A 20159-nucleotide genomic window follows, 5' to 3' on the forward strand; every position below is an offset into this window, starting at 1 on the left:
GCTGTGTTCATCAGAAGAATCAACTGCTTCCACATGTCTCCCCTCTCCATAGTACCTGTCTCACTACAATATAAAATTCAGGTCGTGTGCATTCTCATACTGAATTTTTTTGTTAAATAAACTTTCATAATAGTAAAAAAAAAAAAAAAAAAAAAAGTCTGCATGGCTCAATCAGCCAGATCTGAACAACTCTCTAGTCTTCCTTCAAACTTGGACAGCTCACTGGAGGCAGGACCAGAACAGAGAGGCGGCAACCCAGCTTCTCAGCATCTCCAGCTCACCCCAGCTCACCGGGGCCTCTGGAGTCAGCCGGCATCTGCACCACGCCCTCAAGGACTAGGACTGCGCTCCAGGCTGAAATCCCAGTCTGCAGAGGCAGGACAGGACAAAGGAGAAGCCAGCTGTCAACACATGTGGGCAGAATGAGCGAAGGAAAGGCGTCTGTCTAAACTGGAGCAAACTGTGCACACGACTGAGGAAGCTGGTGGCCTGAAAGATGCACTGGCAAAGCTGACAGGCCTGCAAACGCACCAAGAGGACAGACAACCCTCCAGCAGCAAACACTTGCACCTCCTTCAGGGATGGCCCTGGGCAGGCTCTCCTTTGCTCCCCTGCCCTTCCCTCATTCCTACCCCCGCCCCACACAAACTCCCCAGGGCAGGCCAGCCTCCCTCTAGGCCAGCCTTCCTGCCGCCCAGGGAGGAGAGGGCCAGCGTGAGGAGTGGCAGTTAGGATTCGTTGCTGGCCAGCCCCTTTTGAGCTAAGGGAACTCCTGCAAAACAGAGCAACCTCCCGGGGCCTCCAATTTCTCACTAGTCACGTCGGATGGCCAACCCACCTCTCAGGACCCCTGAAAGTATTATGGGACACGATGTGTCTAAATTCTTGGCATAAGGTGGGCACTCACCAAAAAAGGTAACACGGTCACCTTTGACTCCTTTTCCCCCTTTGTCTCCGGAGCTTTTGCCAATGCAGCTCCTTCTCCCTCCCCCCTCTTCTTTCCCCTTCCTCTTTCTTTCCCCTGGGGGGGGTGTGTTTCAAGACCCCTCCCATGTTTCTCAGCACCACCTCCTCCTCTCCCTCCACCAACTGGTCCAACTAAAGAGGCTGGATACCCTGCCCTCCTCCAAAACTGTCAGGGAACTGCAGGGGGTGTGGGGGGAGTCTTACCAATACAGATGGGGTATTTGGCTTAATCCCAGTTGGTCATTCCCCTCTAAGACTAAAAATGCTAGGAAGGCAGCAGGTACCTTCTCCTTCTGTGCTCTCCAGACAGTCCTTAATGTTATCTGTGGTTTGTACTCAATGAGCACTCAGAAAATAATGACCACAATGGAGAAAGGACAGTGGGTTCCGTGTAATCATTTCCATTCAACCACTTCCAGAAAACATGTTAAAAGCCTGCAGTTGTTATTTGCCAAACCCCAAAGATAAGAATTGCTGATTGACTTCAGCATGAAATTACAAAGGAAAAATTCTCATAGGGAAAAACATCCTTCATATTCACAAAATTCATTGTGAAATAAACAAAATTAATTTGTATTTCCATGTCAAGAAACTATCATGCCAATAACCATCTTTTACCATTCAAATTAGAACTTTTCTCTTCTTCCCACACCCCAAAAGCTCTTTTTGCTACAGAAGCTTTCTCCTTATCTCTTTTGTTCCTTTGTTCAAAACCTTTCTCAAGCTTCCTCATGGTCTGATGACTACAGGCTCCCTACCACAGCAGTCCTGGCCTCCGCCACCTGATCCCACCTGATCCTACCTTGTTCTGTCCCAACTCTCCCAGGGATCCTGCCCTTGGCCAAACAGGCAATTCACAGTTCCCGAGTACACCTTGCATTTGTCCCACATCTGGTGTCTTCACTTCAGCCACTGCTTTACAGATCAATAAAGGTTCTTTCTTCCAGCTAGAGTTACCTAAAGCCAGCTATGTCTGATTCCCCAGCATTTAATTTACGTAGCTGCTATTAGATCTTTGTAAATGTGGGCCTCCTTACCCACAACCAGGGAGCTCCTGGAGGGAAAGGCCTATCCAGCTCCGTCCACAAAGCTGTGTAATTGTCTAGCTGCTAGCACATCGCTGGTGCTATGAAATCGGGCCTGCACTGAAATCTTCAGCATGGAATTATCAACCACAATGTCATGAAAATAGAAACTCTCCAGCTTACTTCCTCTTTTGCAAATTGTTCTCAATTCAACTGCCCATTCCTTCCTTCCTTCCTTCCTTTACTTATTTTTATTTAAATGGGGGGAGGGGGAGAGGGAGAGAGAAGCTCAAGCAGGCTCTGTACCCAGCATGGAGCCCACCTTGGGTCCACCGAAATACCCTGAGATCATGACCAGAGCCAAAATGGAGAGTCAGACACTTAAACTGAGCCACCCAGGTGCCCCATCGTTTACCTATAAAACTGTATTATCTACTATGTGTCAGTCACTGCTCTTCTAGACACTGGGGAGAAAGTTGTGAACAGAATCAACAAAACCCCTGTTCTCTGTACCATCTAAAAAGATAGGCAGTCTGCAAACATTTATGTCAGGTGGTAATAGGCACTCTACAGAAAAACAGAGCATCTCTCCACATTTACCCACCCCCCACTCTCTTCTCTGGGGGCAGCCTTGCTCATTCATTCTTTCTCCTGGCTGAGAAATGTCAAGAACTCCCTTGGTTCTCTCAACATACTTTTCTTCCTTCCTTCCTTCCTTCCTTTCTCTTTTTCTTTCCTTCCTTCCTTGTGATAGAGAGGCACAAGCGGGGGAGCAGCAGGCAGAGAGGAGGAAGCAGGCTCCCCACTGAGCAGAGAGCCGAATGTGGGGCTCGATCCCAGGACCCTGAGTTTATGACCTAAGCCGAAGATAGACACTGAACCGACTGAGCCACCCAGGCGCCCCAACATGCTTTTGAACATGCTCAGCATGCCGGCCTGAGTGTGATCACCATCACTGTCCTCTTCACTCCACAGAGTTCCCCACTCCACACAGTATAAATGATATTTTTTAAAAAAGGTTCAAACCTACAGCAAATTCACGCTGCCTCATTTAAACAAAGGCCTTTCCTATTCCTTTCATGCCAGGTAGTTTGCCACTTCTTCCAGCCATTGTTCCTACCATTTCTCAGTGTAAAACAATGAAAACAGCAAGATCTTTGACTACCCGACAGACTCCAGATGCACCTGAGGAGTCCTTGAAACGACTACCTTAAGTAAGAGAACAATTTCTTCATCTATAAAACAGGAAAAAATAATAGTATATATTTCACTAAGGGTTCAAAGGGAGGAGACATCAGAAATGCCAAGCTCTGTGCCGGGCATGTGATAAGTAGCCCCCGGGCCTCTTCCATCTCCTCTCAGATCTCAAAGCCACCCCCCCCCATCTTCATCCCTGAGAAGACTGAGGCCATGAGGTACCGAGCTCCCGCTAGTCCCTGCTTTGGCCTCCATCTATGGACTCAAACTTCCAGTCTCAGTGTTACAGGAGTGGCACGGCAGCCGGCCGAACCACAGCCCCCTGCCACCCGCAGTGGCCTCTCTGGTTGTGTCCTCATGGTGACCGGGGCAGCCAAATACCTATTGACAAAGCCCAGCTACGTGTCCACCCTCACTGCACTATAGCAAGGCGCGAGCAAAATGCCCATCCTCCTCCACCTTGTGGGTACAAGAGGGTGGGTGGTGAGCGCTGCAGGAATTCAGACGTGCTGAATGTCTTCTGCGAGACAGCCGGAGAGTTCAGAGAGCTGAGTTTGAGTCCTAGCTCTGCCATTTAACAGCCAAGGGATCCTGGGCGACGACCTAGGCGACGACCTACGTAACCTGAAAAGGAGTTGTTTTTTGATCTCATGTGACATTTATCAGGAACTTGACAAAGACAGTTTCCTTCTTAACTGCTACACTCGAAACCTCAGTGTCTCATATGTACAGTGGGCGTTCAGGGATCCTAAAACGTCCATCACAGAGTTATTGTGAGGCTAAAGTGAAACCAAAAGATCTAAATTGCACACAACAGTCCCTGGCATATAGCACATGGCTTAAAAAGTAGCCTTTCCTCTCACATTTCCCATCATCGCCATCTTAACCTCCCATCTAGGACTGCAGACCTCTCTGTTCTGCAGAAGAATACAGAATGCGGGAACTCCCAGATCGGGGTTCACCCTCAGTCCCAGTCGTGCTTGACCTTGGAGAATGTGCTGCCTCTGGGCACTGGTGCAGGGACGGCCCACACCCACACCCCATTACCCAGCCAGTGACATCCCCCACAGCTCGCCAATCTGGAAACACAGCTGCCGAGCATTTCCCACGAAATCGCTACAGTAAAGGAGCCCCAGTCTCTGTCCCGCTGGGCTCTTGCTGTACCTGAGGTGTCCCCGGCACTGCGTGGGATGCACAGAACAAGTTAATCTGCAGTGAGGCGTTCATGACGACAGCCAATGAAGGGAGTGACCCCACAGCCTGCTGCATTGGTAGCCCAGCTCATGCTCGTCTCATGAGCCTGTGAGATGGGCGTGACTGCTGCACCCCCATTTTAGAGATGGGAAGAAAGAATCTCCAGCAAGGTTAGGTCATAACAGCTAGTAAGCAGTGTAGCTAATGTCTGAATTCAGGCCTGTCTAGCTCTAGATCGCTGCTAAGACGCTTTGCTTTTGACTAGCGTTCCTTTAACGCTTTTGTGATAGGATCAGGTGTGGGTTATCTACCGGCACCTCATGGGCCAAGGCAAGGTGGCAAGCATTACAGAGGGGTCAGTAGGCTTGCCCAAAAGCCTAGGTTGAACCAAGCTTGCCAAGAAGGCCAAGAAGTCAACACTCACCTTCCTGGCCATGTTTGCGAAGTGGGCCCCACAGGCCTTGCAGCTTGGTTCCGAGCCCGTTGGGGAAGGGAAGGAGCTGTACCCAGGGTTGGAGTAGGCCTGTGTCCTGGCTCCCTGTGCCGGTGGGGCCTCCTCAGGCTGTCCATCCAAGCAGAACCAGTTGCAGCAGGTTGCCCACATGATAAAATCTGGTGCGAGGGAGGAAGGGGAGAAAAGCCAGGGTTAAGCTACACCTTCACTCCACTCCCCCACTTCGAGAGGGCGCACAGGAGCTGGGAAGCTCAATCCACACCTGCTGCCCAAGTCGGGAGTCAAGGTGAGGACATGTTTTCAGGGGCCACAGATTTCTTGCCACTTCCAGCTTCTCCACAATTGCCACCATTCCCAGGAGAGCACAGACACCTGCTCCACCAGGACAACACGGGCTGCCAAGTTGGCGCACTACCTCTAAAAGGCAGCTGATCCCTGTTTAATCGGAGATCTAACTTCAAATGAAAATGCCTTAGCAATTAAAAGTGGCCTGAAACCCACTTTATTCAGGCCCAAGAACCTACTCCTAGAGTTCAGCGAGATGGCACTTCATCAACTGAGCGCACACACGCACCGCGTGTGAGGCCGTATTCACACGGACTGTGAAGGGGGTATCACGATTTCCTTCACATAGATGAGGCCACCCAGGCTCAGAGAAGTCAGGGCCACACTGCTAGTATACAGAGAACTGAGATTCTGAAGACCCAGGTCTTCTGACCCTAAACCGAACGTTCTTTTCTTAGACCATGCTGCTCCCCTTGTTTTCCTCTCCTCCGGGCAGCAGCACGAACTGCTCTTCCCTGTACTTCCAGCCCTACCTGCACCTCTCTCACAGCATCTCTAACAATTCATCGCACAGATGCTCTTACCCTCTGTCTTTCCCTCTGTCTGCGGCTGCTACACCGTACGTTCTTTGAGGGCAGGGATGACTTCTTATTCCTGTGTCTACTGCCCCGGAGCAGCATCATGCACACAGAAGACACTCCGGTAACATCTGCTGCCGCGCTCAACAGGGGCCTCTGTGGCTTTATTAAGAAGTTTTGGAATCTGATTCTCGTTTTACATATCAAATATGGGTACTGGGGACAAAGGGGCAGGTGATTTTTTTAAGATCACAGAAGAAAACCCAATCCCTCAAATGTCAGAATAATCTACAGTTGCAAAGGGTCCACGGCAACGCCAAGCACTGCTGTGATACGAGTGTGCTTTTCTCAGTAGACCAAGGCAGTCAATACGGACATTCTGAGCCTGACCTCTCTGCTTACAGAGATAATAAATGAAACATTTGTGAGTGTTACTGCTCAATCATCAGTTCACACAAAAGAACGGTACCAGCTCTGTCTCCTGACTCATGGAAAGCGCCTTTGTTAAATTGTAGTTCAGAGACATGCTAAGCTAGAAAGCACTGACAACAAGAAGATGGCCAATTCAACCCTAGCCATCTCACAGAAGAAGCCTGAAACCCAGCAGGGGGAACTAACCGCCTGGCTCCCACAGCTGTAACCTTAGGTCTCTTGACTACTCTCGGGCCTTTTTAGTTTGCAGCACTTCTCCACACTCCTGGTCTAGAATTCGTTCACTTTGTAAGCATGTGCGACCCACACCTGTCTCCCCCACTTGCCTGTGGCCCCTGTGTGTCAGTGCCCAGAAGACAGGTGGCTCCACAAAGACTACTGAATGAATTCACACGATATTTGAATTTTAAATAACTGTGTTCGGTCCATTTCCTACACATCAACGTTTCTCTCTGACTCACTCTTAGTTGTCTAAAGCCTCCAACTTCCTGGAAGACAATTGCAATGAATAGTTCACATGGAATAACAAAGGAAAGAGCAGTTAACCGGATGAGTTCTCTGTTAGCAAGATAAGGGTGACAGCAGTGTGGCCCCTCTCTCGGAAAGAGGGATTTTGCAGTTCCTGAAATCACCTGCTGACAAAAGCATCTGAGACCGAGTATAGAGTAAAACAAGGGATTACAGGATCTACACTCAGAAGACCCAGGCCCAAGCCCTACTTGACTATATCCATCTTTACAACAAGTTCTACCATTCTGGGCTTCCTTTTCTCAGAGGACATTCTCCAGCCTATGAGGCACTAAACAAGGATCAGTGGAAGCTCTGAGCATTGTAACGATGTTTCAACTTCAGTTTCTCTGGCAAGGCGCAGATAAAAGCAGATAAAAAGGAAACCTAGAGGTTTTGCCACAATTACCATTTGACTCGTTCCAAAAAGGGACAGGGAGATCTGTCACAGAATCAGCAGAATGGGTCAAGTACCTGAAGGAGCTGGGGGCAAGGCAAGAAGCAGAGTGGCCTTGGGACAAGGTGGCAGTGACTTGCCAGCCTCTGTCAGGATCTTCACTCGCCCAGGCATGCAGGCTTTCGTGAAGCCAATGCCTTGCTCTTTCCAGTGCTAGGTGAGTAAGGCCGAGACCCTGCCCTTGAGGAGTTCATGGTTGAGGAGAGGAACAAGAAATGTAAAACCCAAACCAGAAATTTCAGGGTGATCGGTGCCTTAACAGAGGTTCGTGCGGCGTACCGGGGGCTGGAAGACAGAGACACAAGCGGCTCTTCCGGAGAGGAGGGGTGACCAGAGAAGACTTCTCAAATGCCGTGCCACACGTAACCTGCTGTTGGAGCAGCTGGGGATTCATCGGGAAGCCCAGAGTAAAAGGGATTTTCAAGAAAAAGCAAATAGCAGGCAACATGGCATTAAGGAAACTATAGAGTGTTGGAGCGGGGTGGATGAAGGTAGGGCAGGTAGACAAGCAGCCACTAAAAACCACAGGGGAAGGAAACTGGGCTTTATCCTATGGGCAGTGAAACACAATGAGGGGTTCAAGTAATCAAGTTTTGTGATCTTATTTGCATTTTATAGTGGGCACTCTTGACAGTAAGCAGCCTGGGAGCAGGCAGCTGGTGTAGCAGAGGCAAGACAGGAGGAGAAAGGGACAGACAGATCTCTGACAGAACTCGTGGGATGTGTCAGTGGTTTGAAGTGGTGGAGGAAGAGGGAGAGAAAAGTCTTGGACGAATCCCAGGGTCTCTGAATTATGCAACAGGACACAGAGTGGAATTGTTAGCTGGAGTAAGGGACAAAGCCCTCAGGACAAGGCATATGTCTGTGTGTGAAGGAAGGGGGCAATTACAATGACGGGTTGCATTTTGTACCCCGGGGGCTTGCTGGTGGATACACACCACATCAAAGGGACAGTCCTGGTTGAGGAGAAAGTCAGAATCCTCAGACCACCGGCAGCACGAAAAGCCAGAACAGGGCAGAAGATGGATGGCGGTCTCAGAGGATGGCCTGGGAGAACCCCTGGGGGAACCCGACCTAAAGTGCTACCAGGGGAAACCAGCACAACGGCAGCAGGAAGACTGCTCAGAGGTGGGCGACCTGGAAGAGGGTTTTGAGTTTCAAGAAAAAATGATCGATGCTGTCAAATGAGAGTAGAATACAGGAATACAAAATCCCTAATGGACATTTTAGGAAAATGGTGAGCATATTCTTCACGTGAGCAGGTAAGGAAGACAGAAGCTGACTGACAGCCGTAGGTTGGAAAGTGACGGAGAAGTAAGGATGTGCACAGACACTAAAATAAACTATTCTCTGAAGAAACTTCTGGGAAGACACAAGGGCGGAGTTGAAGAGGATTCAGGTCACTAAGACAGAGAGATGCAGACGCAGGCATGGACTGTGGAGGAGACCCCCAAAGATGAAGCACTTGCAGAGGAAGGGACGCTGGCAACAAATGGTAGGAGTAAGAGCCAGGAGCAGAAAGAAAGGTGACCTGCTGGGACACCTGGGTGGCTCAGTCAGTTAAGCGTCTGCCCTCTGCTCACGTCACCATCCCAGGGTCCTGGGATGGAGCCCCACCTTGGGCTCCTTGCTCAGTAGGGAGTCTGCTTCTCCCTCTGACACTCCCCCTGCCTGTGCTCTCTCTCTCTGACAAATAAATGAATAAAATCTAGGAAGGAAGAAAGGAAGGGAGGGGAGGGAGGGAGGAAAGCTGACCTGCCGACTGGATTTGGGGGCAGAAGAAAGGTCACCTCTTTCACCAGAGATTGGCCCAGAGAGAAGACAGAGGTCACCCAAGATAAGCTTGGAGCATCCACAGACAAAGGTGAACGAATGAAGTAAAAAGGCAAGGGGTTGAGGGGGTGGGATGCAGTGAACCACAAGAAGGAAACAAACTTTCCCTCTGCACAAGGAATCTGCATGTGGCATTTTCTGAGAGTGAGGCCTTTGCCACAGGAGCGCTAGGCCTGCTTGGTAAGGCATGATCGATAGGAAAAAACCGGGAGCCGGCCTGCTGTATGTTGTTTAGAGTCCCATGCTCTTCCAAGCATGCAGGGGGCACCGGCAGCGGGCTGGGCACTAGGTTGCCCACCAGGTCCTGGCCCCCAGGGGCCTCCAGGCCAATGAAGCACTGCTGCCCAGCTCAACTCCGCCATCTGGACAGGAGAGTGAAGAAAGCTCTTCCTCAAGCTGAGAACCAAGACAACATATTTCCTTTCAGCACTATTTTCTCTCAGCTTTGCTTCTAATCATCTTCTTTTTTTCTTTTTAAGATTTTATTTATTTGTCAGAGAGAGAGACCGAGAAAGCAGGAGCAACACAGGCAGAGGGAGAAGCAGGCTCCCTGCCAAGCAGGCAGCCTGACATGGGGCTGGATCCCAGGATCCTGGAATCGTGACCTGAGCTGAAGGCAGATGCTTAACAATTAAACCACCCAGGCGCCCCAACTTTGCTTCTAATCTTTTCCGTGACGAGCACAGAAAGCAGAGCTGTCGGCCTAAGCAAGTCTTTGGCTACTAGGCTCAGAAGGACTTGGTTCTGGGAGAAGACTTGAAATGTGCCTCTGGGTTACTGCCTAGGCCCCTCAGGCAGGTGGAGGACAGAGCCTTATCCTGGGCACGTGTATATGCGGGGAAGGGACTGGCACGGAAAGGGGTTCAGTGGGAAGTCTCTGGTGCTAAAATGTCTACAGACTGGCGCAGCCCAGCCAGACAGGGGCACCAAGGTCAGAAGACTACGCTTTTACTCTTTTTGACTTATATTTAAATACCATTTCCTAAAGCTATCAGTTAAAAAGTCCTCTCTTGCCAGATTGGAAAATGATATGCCTAAATAACAACTACATTCGAGGTTATTTCGGGGAGTTGCAAGGAAAGAGTGGTCACTTTAACATTGCCATACAAGCCAAACACTTTTTTCTTGGCAGTATTTTCTCATCCTTTGACCCTGGACAGATAGCCCCTTGGCATCTAATGATGTTGCCGAAGGGCTGGAAATGGAACCCCACAGAACACACTGTGGGGTGTGTAGTGAGCTCTGCCTATGGCGACACCATGAGATGCTCCGCTCTCTGATCTGCAAGCCTCCTGATCTTGAAAGAAAATGACCAAATCTTCTCAGAGAGCTTAAAAATCCCTCCCCCGATCCCCTCCCTCTCCTCTTCAGAAAAGATGTGGACTTGGTGATTTCAGCCTCAAACACAGTCTGTCCTACGGAACTTGTTTGAAACTTGCCAGGCCCTCCTCTTCCACAGGGAGAAAGACGGGAGGTGCAGGGCTGAGGGGAACGAGAAAACCTGCTCCTCCCTGCTGAGGAACCCTGTGGAAAGGGGGCCAGGATGGCTAGTCAGCACCTGGGAGTCTGTCAGCTTGACAAGGATATTGGCATTTCTTGGGACACTAAGCTCTGCTGAACAGGAAAATTACAGTTTTAATAACAGGGTAAGATAAATGACCTAGCCCAGGTAGGCTGAGTACAACCATAGTTGGAGGCAAGAAGGGAGATGATGTGATTTCTCCCTATTAAAGTCCTAGAATCCTAAGTAATTTTAAGACCGTTACTTCACTTGTTCATTTGCCCCAGGCAAGTCATTTTAAGGGGATCAGTGGTTGTCACGGGCTTTCCCGAGGAGGAAAAGGGTCAGAGAGGAGAGAAGGGTCAGAGTGGACCCATGGAGGAGAAGGCTCAGAATGTGAGGACCCCAGGGAAATAAGGGCTACTGTGTGATGCAGCTCCAAGCCACCTTGCTAACCACCCAAATCTAAGACAGTAAAGTCCTGTCCCCATTGTTCTCCTTCAATCTGTTCAGACTTTAATTAACTGCTGTGTGCCAAGGTACTTCTGCAGCAACAGACTTTCCACAGACCCAAGATCTCAGAATTAATGGACATAGGGTGAACCCACTGTGTAAGACTTCACAAAAATCCTTTTTTAAAAAAACCTAATCACCATGCCCACACTCCTCAAAGAAGTATGTTTCCGACACAGCAAACCAGAAACCAGCTCCGTGGCAAGCCCGCCTGCGGTCACTACCATATTCTGGGGATTGTTCAAAGCAGCCAGCCTGTAAGTGCACCTGGAGAAATGGTCCACGTTGTGGATCGTTAATACAGAATGGACTTTGCTTCATCTTGTATATTATCCTTAAAAAGCAATTAAAGTACAATTGCAATGACTCTGAAAGGAAATGCTATGAAAGCCTATCAATATGGCTTAGCTCTGCCTCTTTGAAATAACCGATAAGTAATTACATGTTTTGAGAAGTAAAGAAGAAAGTCATCATTCTCCACTGGAAGAATGCTTCTCATCTGCCAGGCACTGAGCTATGGATGGACTCCCCAGCCCTTTATTCTGTGAGCCTCACAATTCTGGCAAGGCACGTTGGAAATGTTCATCCCATTTTGGGGTGAGAAAACCAAGGTTCTGAGAAGTGAAATAACTTGTCAAAGGTCATAGCTAGAGGGGAGTAAAGCCAAGATGTGAACCTGAATTGCTTCCACTGTGAAGCCAGTGCTCTGCAGGCTACAATAAGTCCTCCCGATTCTACAATCAGTCAAATAATAACAAAAGCAGTCTGAGGGGAATGGGCTGGAGAGTATACAGTTTTTGAAGCTTTTCATCTCTACCATAGCTTTCCCATCAGCACAGAGGCATGCTCCAGGATCTCCCAGATTTAAAAACTCACCCCGGTCACGAGGGAAGTACAGAGTAGAACTGAACATGTTACACCAGTTGCCCACTGGAATGGCTAAAATGGGAAAATGGGACACTAGCCAGTGTAGACAAGGGTTTAAAGCAACTGGAACTCTAACTTTACCTGGCAGAAGTGTCAACAGGTACAATGCATGCACACGCACATACACACACACAGTGTAAACTGGTACAACATAAACCACACACCCACACACACACACACACACACACACACACACACACACACATCGCTTGGCAATTCCACTTCCAGGTATATTCCTAACAGAAATACATTCACCAAGAGGAGTCCGCAAGGTTCATAGCGGTACAACTGTCAGCCCCAAGGTGGAAACCAATCCAAGTGTCCGTCAACAGAACAGAAAAACAAATTGTGCTATTTAAATGCGGCATTGAGAATAAACAAATTAGTGATTACGTGACAGTACAGATTAGCAATAATGGAAGGGAGACAGGCACAAATGAACACATACTAAACAGTTCCATCTATACAAAATGCAAACACAGGCAAACTAATCTACGGTGTTAGAAACAGGACAGTGGTTATCCTTGGGGTAGGATAATAAATGGAAGGGGAAACGAGGGCTTCTGGGAACATTTGGTTTCTTAGTCTGAGTGCTGTTTATATACACAGATGTTCACTTTGTGTAAATTTAAATCATACATTTAAAATTTAAATTTTAAATTTTAAATCTGTATACTTTACTCATATTACAATTAAAAGTTTTATTTTAAAGCATCTAGTAGAATATTCGTAAAAAACAGTAACAAAATATTTTGACCCCATACCCCTGACTCCTCAGTAAAGGTCTTTTTCTTGGCTCTCTGCTACACTGATATGTCTCCAAATACTTGACTCCACTTCCTCAATCTCAAATTCACTCTTTACCCTCTGCAGTCTCTCCTGAACCACTCTACCCAATTTCTTCTTTGCAGGGTCACCAAGGAATCCCAAGTGGCCAGATCCAAGTGACACTTCTCTATCTTCCTCTGAGTCAACCTCCCAGCAGTGCCAGACATGAGTGACCCTTCCCTCCTCCTTGAAACACTCTCCACAGCTCTGTGCCTTTCGTTTGCCTACCTAAACTGGTCATCCCCTCTCTCCTTCAATGAGGTAGGGAGCTCCCAGGCTGTCTCTGGCATCCTCTCTGAACACACTCTTGTCTCCCAAGCAGAGCCCTGTCGGGTGGCCGTGGATACTATTTTTAAGCTTGAAGATGTCGTAAATTCCTCTCCCTACCCTATCTGCCCCAGCAGTGATCTCAATCACCATCTCTGATCTATCACACACATTTCCCTCCTTAGACCCTTAGAATTTGCTGTTTGCTCCTTGAAGTCCCACCTAGACTCTTCTTGCCACGATCCCACACACTTGGCTCCCTCTTGCCATTCACTCCTCAGTTGAAATATCACTCTCTAATCTCACACAGAAGAGTTAGCACTAACTGATATGACTGGCTTACTTGTGAACTGTCTTAACTAGAATTAACACATGAGGGCAGGAATCTACTGTAATTCCAGAGTTTAAAATGGCATCTTGGATGAAAGAACTGCTCCTAACTAGTTTCCCAGCTTCGTTCTTGCCTCTCTCCAGCTTTTTCTCCCCAATGCACACACAGTTAAAGGCCTTTAATGGAGTCCCACTGCATTTTTTTTTTTTTTAAGATTTATTTATTTTTTAGAAAGAGGGAGAAAGGGAGAGAATCTCAAGCAGACTCCCCGCTGAGTGGAGAGCCTGGACCCGGGCTCAATCTCACCACCCAGCGATCATGACCTGAGCTGAAACCAAGAGTCATACACTTAACCTATTGAGCTGTGCAGGTGCGCCCCCCCGCCGCCACCACCACTGCATTTTAGAAAGAAAACTCAACTCCTGGCATGGTTAAAAGACCCTGCCTATCCCACCAGTCCCTGCCCGCTTCCCTGATTTGTGCCATGCTGCTTCTCTCCCGGCTCACTAAGCTTCAAGCCGTGGTGGCCTTTCCACAGTCTCACACTCTGAGCTCCTTCCTTCCTGGATTTCTCCTCCTCATCATTCAGGCCACGACTCCCACGCCAGCCATGTAGAGGAGTCCCCCTCAGTCATACGCTCTCTCCTTGCCCTTTCTGCTGCCCTCCTGGGCACTGCTATAATCTGTCATTATAAATGTTTGCTTATAGCCTATCTACCTGCAGACTGGAACCTCCAAGGGCAAGGACCCCATCTGTCTTCACTGTTTTATCTGCAGCTAGGAAGTGCCACTCGCAGCGGGCACCCAGATTGGTGGAATGAGCAAAGAGGTCAGAGGAACATTCAAGTATTTTATCAATACAGCCAATGAGGCAAGTACTAGTTATCTCTCCTTAGGGCCCAAAGCATTCTGTCAACATTTACAGTGACATAAAGGGACTCTGAAAAAAGTCCTTTATAGAAAACGAAAGGGAGCCAACCTTTACCAGATTTCTAATCTCACACCAAGAGCACAAGATGGTACTAGACTAGATTCAGCAAAGCGTAGGCATTATAATAAGGCATGGGGCTAAGGATTAAATGTTTGCCTCCCTCCAAACCAGCTCCCAGAGCCTCCACTCACACTGAGATGTCAGACTTCAAAGATACTAGGACTCCTGTGTCCTCCAGTTCCCAAGGTAGACTTCAGTATAAAGGAGCCAAGCTTTCTGAGTCTGTTTCCTCACTTGTATAAGTAGGGATGAAAAATAATATTCATAAAGTGCCTAACCTATAATAAGTGATTAATAAATAACATGTTAAAAGAAGTCATCATCAAACTATAAAATGGAGACTGCCTAGATGTTCAGTAGTGATTACTGGCTGGAAAGCCCAACATGTCTCTCACTCTTTCCTCTCTCTGGTTACCCCATGCTTGAGTTTGCTACCACCTAAGGGACTGAGTTGGGAGGGGCTCTGACACAGCTGATCATAACACCCACGCCATCAAGAATCAACCCTTGAAAACTCACCTGAAATTTAAAATCATCTCTCAACTTGGAAGGCTCTTTACTTTTAAAAAATAAGTTTGAAAAGAAACTTGAAATCCCTCAGAACTGTTTAATTTAAAACAGAATCTCCGAGTCACACCTGAAATTTTCCAGTAAACCTGCCTACTACGGTGCCCGCCCTGACCAGGGAAGATTTAAAGTGGCGGTGACGACACAATGAGCATGAGCTAGGACCACTGTTTCATCGGCGAGGAAGTGAGTCGCAGAGTACACACTGCCCTCAGTTGCTGGGCGGTGACAGTGAGGCATGTTCTCTGTGACACTGAGATCATTTCTGAGAAGTTCCTTTTAGAATAAAGAATTCCGAACCTCTAAGTCCCAGAGGAGACCGGTATACTGTGGGACTAGAGAACCTCGGGCCTGAATCAGATGAGTGGCTCCGCAGAGGCAGTGTCTGGGCTGACAAGGGATCATTCACCAGGCTGGAGGACAGTGGAGGAAAACATTTCCAAAGGCTTTAGATCCTAATAGACATTTCCCAGCCTCCGCAGTAGTCCTTAGGATGTGGGTAGTAGATAATGCCTAATTCCTAGAGAGGAATTTCATTTGGGACTTAAATTTTTAGAAAATGGACGAGATAAAAAAAAAAAAAGCCCAACTATGTTTTACTTTGGTTTTAGAATCAGTTCAACATGACCTTGAATCCTGGCTCTAATACTGAATAACTGAGCTTGAGAAAGTGGCCTCCCTGAGCTTCGGTGGAACAGGAACAAGCTTACCTACACCTCACAGGCTGGACACAGAGCAGGTGCTCAGAAGAAAGAGGGAGCCAACCTTTACCAGCTTTCTAATATCATACCAAGAGCACAAGATGGTACTAGACTACATTCAGCAAAGGGTAGGCATTATAATAAGGCATGAGGCTAAGGATTAAATGTTTGCCTCCCTCCAAACCAGCTCCCAGAGCCTCCACTCACACTGAGATGTCAGACTTCAAAGATACTAGGACTCCTGTGTCCTCCAGTTCCCAGGGTAGACTTCAGTATAAAAGATCAAAGCTTTAGGTGAAAGAATTTCCTGTGCTGTTATTTCAGGGGTAGGGAAGGAAGAAATAGAAGGTATTCAAACTCCGGAGTTCAGAAGTCCCTTCTCAGATGATCCTACAAAATACCATTTTTTAAAGGAAAAGTAAAAGCTCTCCAGAACACCTAACATGTGCACAAGTGAGTAGTTTTGTCTGCATCTATACAATTATCCTGCAAACATCCAAATTAAAATGATCCTTTTATAAACCCAGACGCTGGACCCTAAGTGTTGGCTAACTAGACCAGGGTCACACAGCTAGAGGGTTATTAATCTGTGGTCCTATGGAAAGAGAGGGATGCTTTCATCCTCCACAACAACCTCCCCATGGCACTAGTCACTCAGAGGCTGTGTGCTGGAAGAGCAGGTCAGTGAGCTGCCTGCAGGAGAGACCGTGGACATCACCGGCGAGCCAAGCTGCCCTTTCAACACACGAGGACCTCGTAAGAGGTGCAGCAGACTAAAAAGCCATCCCGAGGAATCCAGAATTCTATTTTATACATCCAGGAAGTCAACCCCATTTCCAACCTACTACCACTTCAGGGTACTAATGCTATAAACAGACCCCCAACTTTCTAAAGAGAAATATTAATCCATATTTAAGAGGTTTCAGTTTCTATTCTTGCCCACCTCTGTTCCAGCTAGAGGAGGGGTTTTTTTTTTTTTTTTTAAAGATTTTATTTATTTATTTGACAGAGAGAGAGATCACAAGTCGGCGGAGAGTCAGGCAGAGAGAGAGAGAGAAGCAGGCTCCCGCTGAGCAAAGAGCCTGATGCGGGGCTCGATCCCAGGACAGAGATCATGACCTGAGCCGAAGGCAGCGGCTTAATCCACTGAGCCACCCAGGCGCCCCGAGGAGGGGTTTTTGACTTAACCGTCTCAACTACCTAATATTCTATTGCTCTCCTTTTAATAAGTGTTTTCACTGGTACCCATGACAAGAGCATGACAAGAGCAAATCCTCAGTGCTCAGGGCCTTACCCTCCAAGCTCTTAGCTCCAGCTCTGCTGCTGTTCTTCTGGCCCCTCAAATGCCAAGCTTATTCTGATTTTCAGGAACCTCCTGTGAGCTATTCCCTTGGCCCTGACCTCCTCGTGCAGCACTTATTTCCTCTGGAAAAACTCCTCTGACCCTGCCTGTGCTCTCCCAGCATCTCGGGACACCTCCCAATAACTTTAAGTCATTCTTCTGCCCGTCTGGTTAGCGCTACTCTTGGCCAAGCCCTCTTCCAGACACAGGGACTCTGAGAGCAACAGAACCAGGCAAGGTCCCCCACCGCATGATTACTTGCCAAGGGGGTGAGCATGCTAGCATCACGCATTTAATCGGTGAGCTAAAATCTGTATAATTCAAGTATTCTCCCACAGTAAGGGAGTGGAAACAGAAGTCTACAGCTTAACTGTGAGCCTGAGTGTCAGGTAAGTGTGACCACAGGTGTTTGCTGAAGTCTTAGTAATGATAACAGCAATAGGGCTTTAAAAAAAAAAAAAAAAAAAAGACAAATTCATGCTTGAAAATGCCACACTCATGATTCCAGGGTGATGAGCAAATTAAGGGTTTTAAACCCAAATAACCAGAGCAGTCCCTTGAGGGAAAGGTCTAATAGGAACATGCCTACCTCACACTTGGTGAAGTTAAGTTTTTAGTGTCTGCTAAGATGACTTAAAAAACAACAGTGAGTTTCTACAAGTAGCAGAAAAATGTTAAAATTATCCGTTATGACAGCATTAGAAAGCCAGAAAGGGACAGCCTCGAGGACGAACAAGATCTGGCATGTCCGTCCTCTCCCTGCGTGAAAAGGCACAGAAGGCTTTAGTGACCTCCCAGAGCTCTGGTTCCAGAAGACACAGCACTGCGATAAGAACTGTAAAGAATACAAATTAAAATAAAAACAACACATGGAGAAGTAGAATAACAGAGAACAGAAATGGCAGAAATCGAAGAGGCTGCACCAGATACAGCCAGGGTCTAAGCAGAGCTTGGCCGGTAGCTACCGACAGGCACAGCCCAAGCAAGGGGGGAGGAAAAGCATGGCAAGAGGAGACAAGAAACCACAGCCGAGGGTTTTGGAGCACAAAGGGTTAAACTGACAATGTGAAGAAGGAGAAAGGAGAGAGGTTTCACTTTCCGCTGGTAATAAATAAGCTCTTTTCCTGAAGTGATAACTGTTGTAAACAAGTGAAAACCATACACAATAATCACAAGTTATAAATGTTCTTGAAAACTCCCTGGTTTCAACTGGCCTATGACAGATATCTGCAGAGGGACCTCAGCATCTGCTATGAAGTTCAGGGAAAAGTAATTCTAACCAATGGACTTGTGCCAAAATCTCACCCTCGGGGTCTGACCAATTAAATGGCTGCTTCTTAGTGTGGCATTCAGGAGAGATGACAGATTGAACACTGCAGCGGAGAAGCCTACACATTTAATTTCAGCCTAGGCATTTTGGCCCAAAGGGCGAGTCAATCAGGAAAGAAAGCAGTTCCGAGTACAGTCTTCAAACAAGCTGAAAACAGAATAAGCGGACCTGCAGTTTAATTACCACAGGATCCTTCTTCCATCAAAACTGATGACAAAGCTCATCAAGGATAAAGAGCTTGATCCCCCTGTACTCCTGTGCAGAAAACAGGATTTACCAGACAAGCTCTTTCTAGACTGAAGAAGCTGCTGCTTTTACCAGCTACTATCACAGGGACTGACTTCTGGGCAACCGGGATGGAAACCTTAACAAAGGGGTGCCTGGCAAGCTCAGTGGGTTGTGAGTTTAAGCCCTACATTGGGTGTGGTGATTACTTAAAAATATTTGAAAAAACAAACAAACAAACAAAACCATTAACAAAGCCAAGGATTCGCTGAGCAGGTTTCTGGCACAGCCCGTGCCCTGGGGAAAGGCAGCGCTTTGGGACATGAGTTCGTTCTTTCTAGGGTCAAAATTATGCAGTTTGGGGGCGCCTGGGTGGCTCAGTGGGTTAGGCCTCTGCTTTCAGCTCAGGTCATGATCTCAGGGTCCTGGGATCGAGCCCCACATCAGGCTCTGCTTGGCAGGGAGCCTGCTTCCCTCTCTCTCTATGCCTGCCTCTCTGCCTACTTGTGATCTCTGTCAAATAAATAAATAAAATCTTTAAAAAATTAAAAAAAAAATTATGCAGTTTGCCTTTTCAAAGTGGACCGCACAAGTTACTGCAGCCAAATGTATGGTATAGGGGAGAGTCAACGAGGATTCTGAGCCCTGGTGTTATTTAGTCCCTTTACACCTAATTTTCCTCAAAAACACAGAACCAGTTGCATTTAAAGGGCAACAGAAAGGATTAAAATAATGCATGTCATGCATTTACTCCAGAGCCTAGCACCTAATAGGCGCTCACAAAAAGCTGGCCACAAATAAAATCTTTTTCAAGGTTCTTTAAAGTGATAAAATTTATCTGCTCTTTCCCCTATCTACTGTTTTTAAGACCTGATGATACCTTTACATCAGGCTCAATGTAGCTTTATCCCCACCCCCTACCCCCAGATTTTATTTATTTGAGAGAGTAAGAGAAAGAGAGCACGAGCTGGGGGAGAGGGAGAAGCAGGCTCTCTGAGCAGGAAGCCCAGTTGGGACTTGATCCCAGGTACCTGAGATCATGACCTGAGCCAAAGGCAGAGGCTTAACCCACTGAGCCATTCAGGCGCCCCTCAATGTAGTCTTCTCATTATCCTTGAAGAACTTATGGAATCCTGGGAGAACTTCTCTCATAGGGGGTCTGAGGTGTGACACTTCTTCCCAGTTCTACCACATTGCCCACAAGTCTGTCACTTTCCCCACAGCGCAGCCAGTTTAGACTTTCTGCCTTAGTTCCTCAACCCTCTTGGCCATCAGAGCCAGAGAACCGAACATCTCTGCCTCCCCTCCATTTCACCCCACATGGTGCTCCATAACCGCCCTGCTGCACTGAAGTCAGATGGGGTCTAATGTTTTGCGATGAATCCAGGATAAATCCAGACCAACCACCCTCTTCCTCCCACAGACCTTTGGCTTAGTTTGATGTCTGATCTCAATCTGAAAATTATGCTGACTTTCTGAAATGTTTTCTGCGCCTGCCAGGATGTGATATGCCTACTACCTATCCCAAGGAGTAGAAATGAAGATTTCAAATTTGCCTCATACCACAAAGAAAACCTTCATATCCTCCTCACATTCTCTCCTTGGAAAGAACACCTGGACTTAACCTGGTCTTCGGGTTTTATTCTTTGCCACATATAAAGTGCAGACTGGCTCACATTCACCACTCCTTGACAGACTCAAGGATGCC

At 47.6% G+C, this 20159-nt stretch overlaps 1 protein-coding gene across 16 annotated transcripts in view; it reads right to left on the reverse strand.

The window, feature by feature from the left end:
* RFFL (ring finger and FYVE like domain containing E3 ubiquitin protein ligase) overlaps positions 1-20159 on the reverse strand; it is a 66079-nt gene that overhangs the window by 13797 nt on the left and 32123 nt on the right. For 15 of the 16 annotated variants that reach the window (XM_082707386.1, XM_082707382.1, XM_082707389.1 and 12 more), the window contains one exon: positions 4807-4994. In XM_082707386.1, the coding sequence (XP_082563512.1) occupies positions 4807-4986 (180 nt within the window). In that variant the 5' untranslated portion in view covers positions 4987-4994. Of the gene's footprint in view, positions 1-4806; positions 4995-14805; positions 14882-20159 lie in introns of those variants that run through there. The other variant, XM_082707384.1, reaches the window with a different exon arrangement.

The sequence above is a fragment of the Mustela nivalis genome (assembly GCF_964662115.1).
Source record: "Mustela nivalis genome assembly, chromosome: 17".
Lineage (NCBI taxonomy): Eukaryota > Metazoa > Chordata > Mammalia > Carnivora > Mustelidae > Mustela > Mustela nivalis.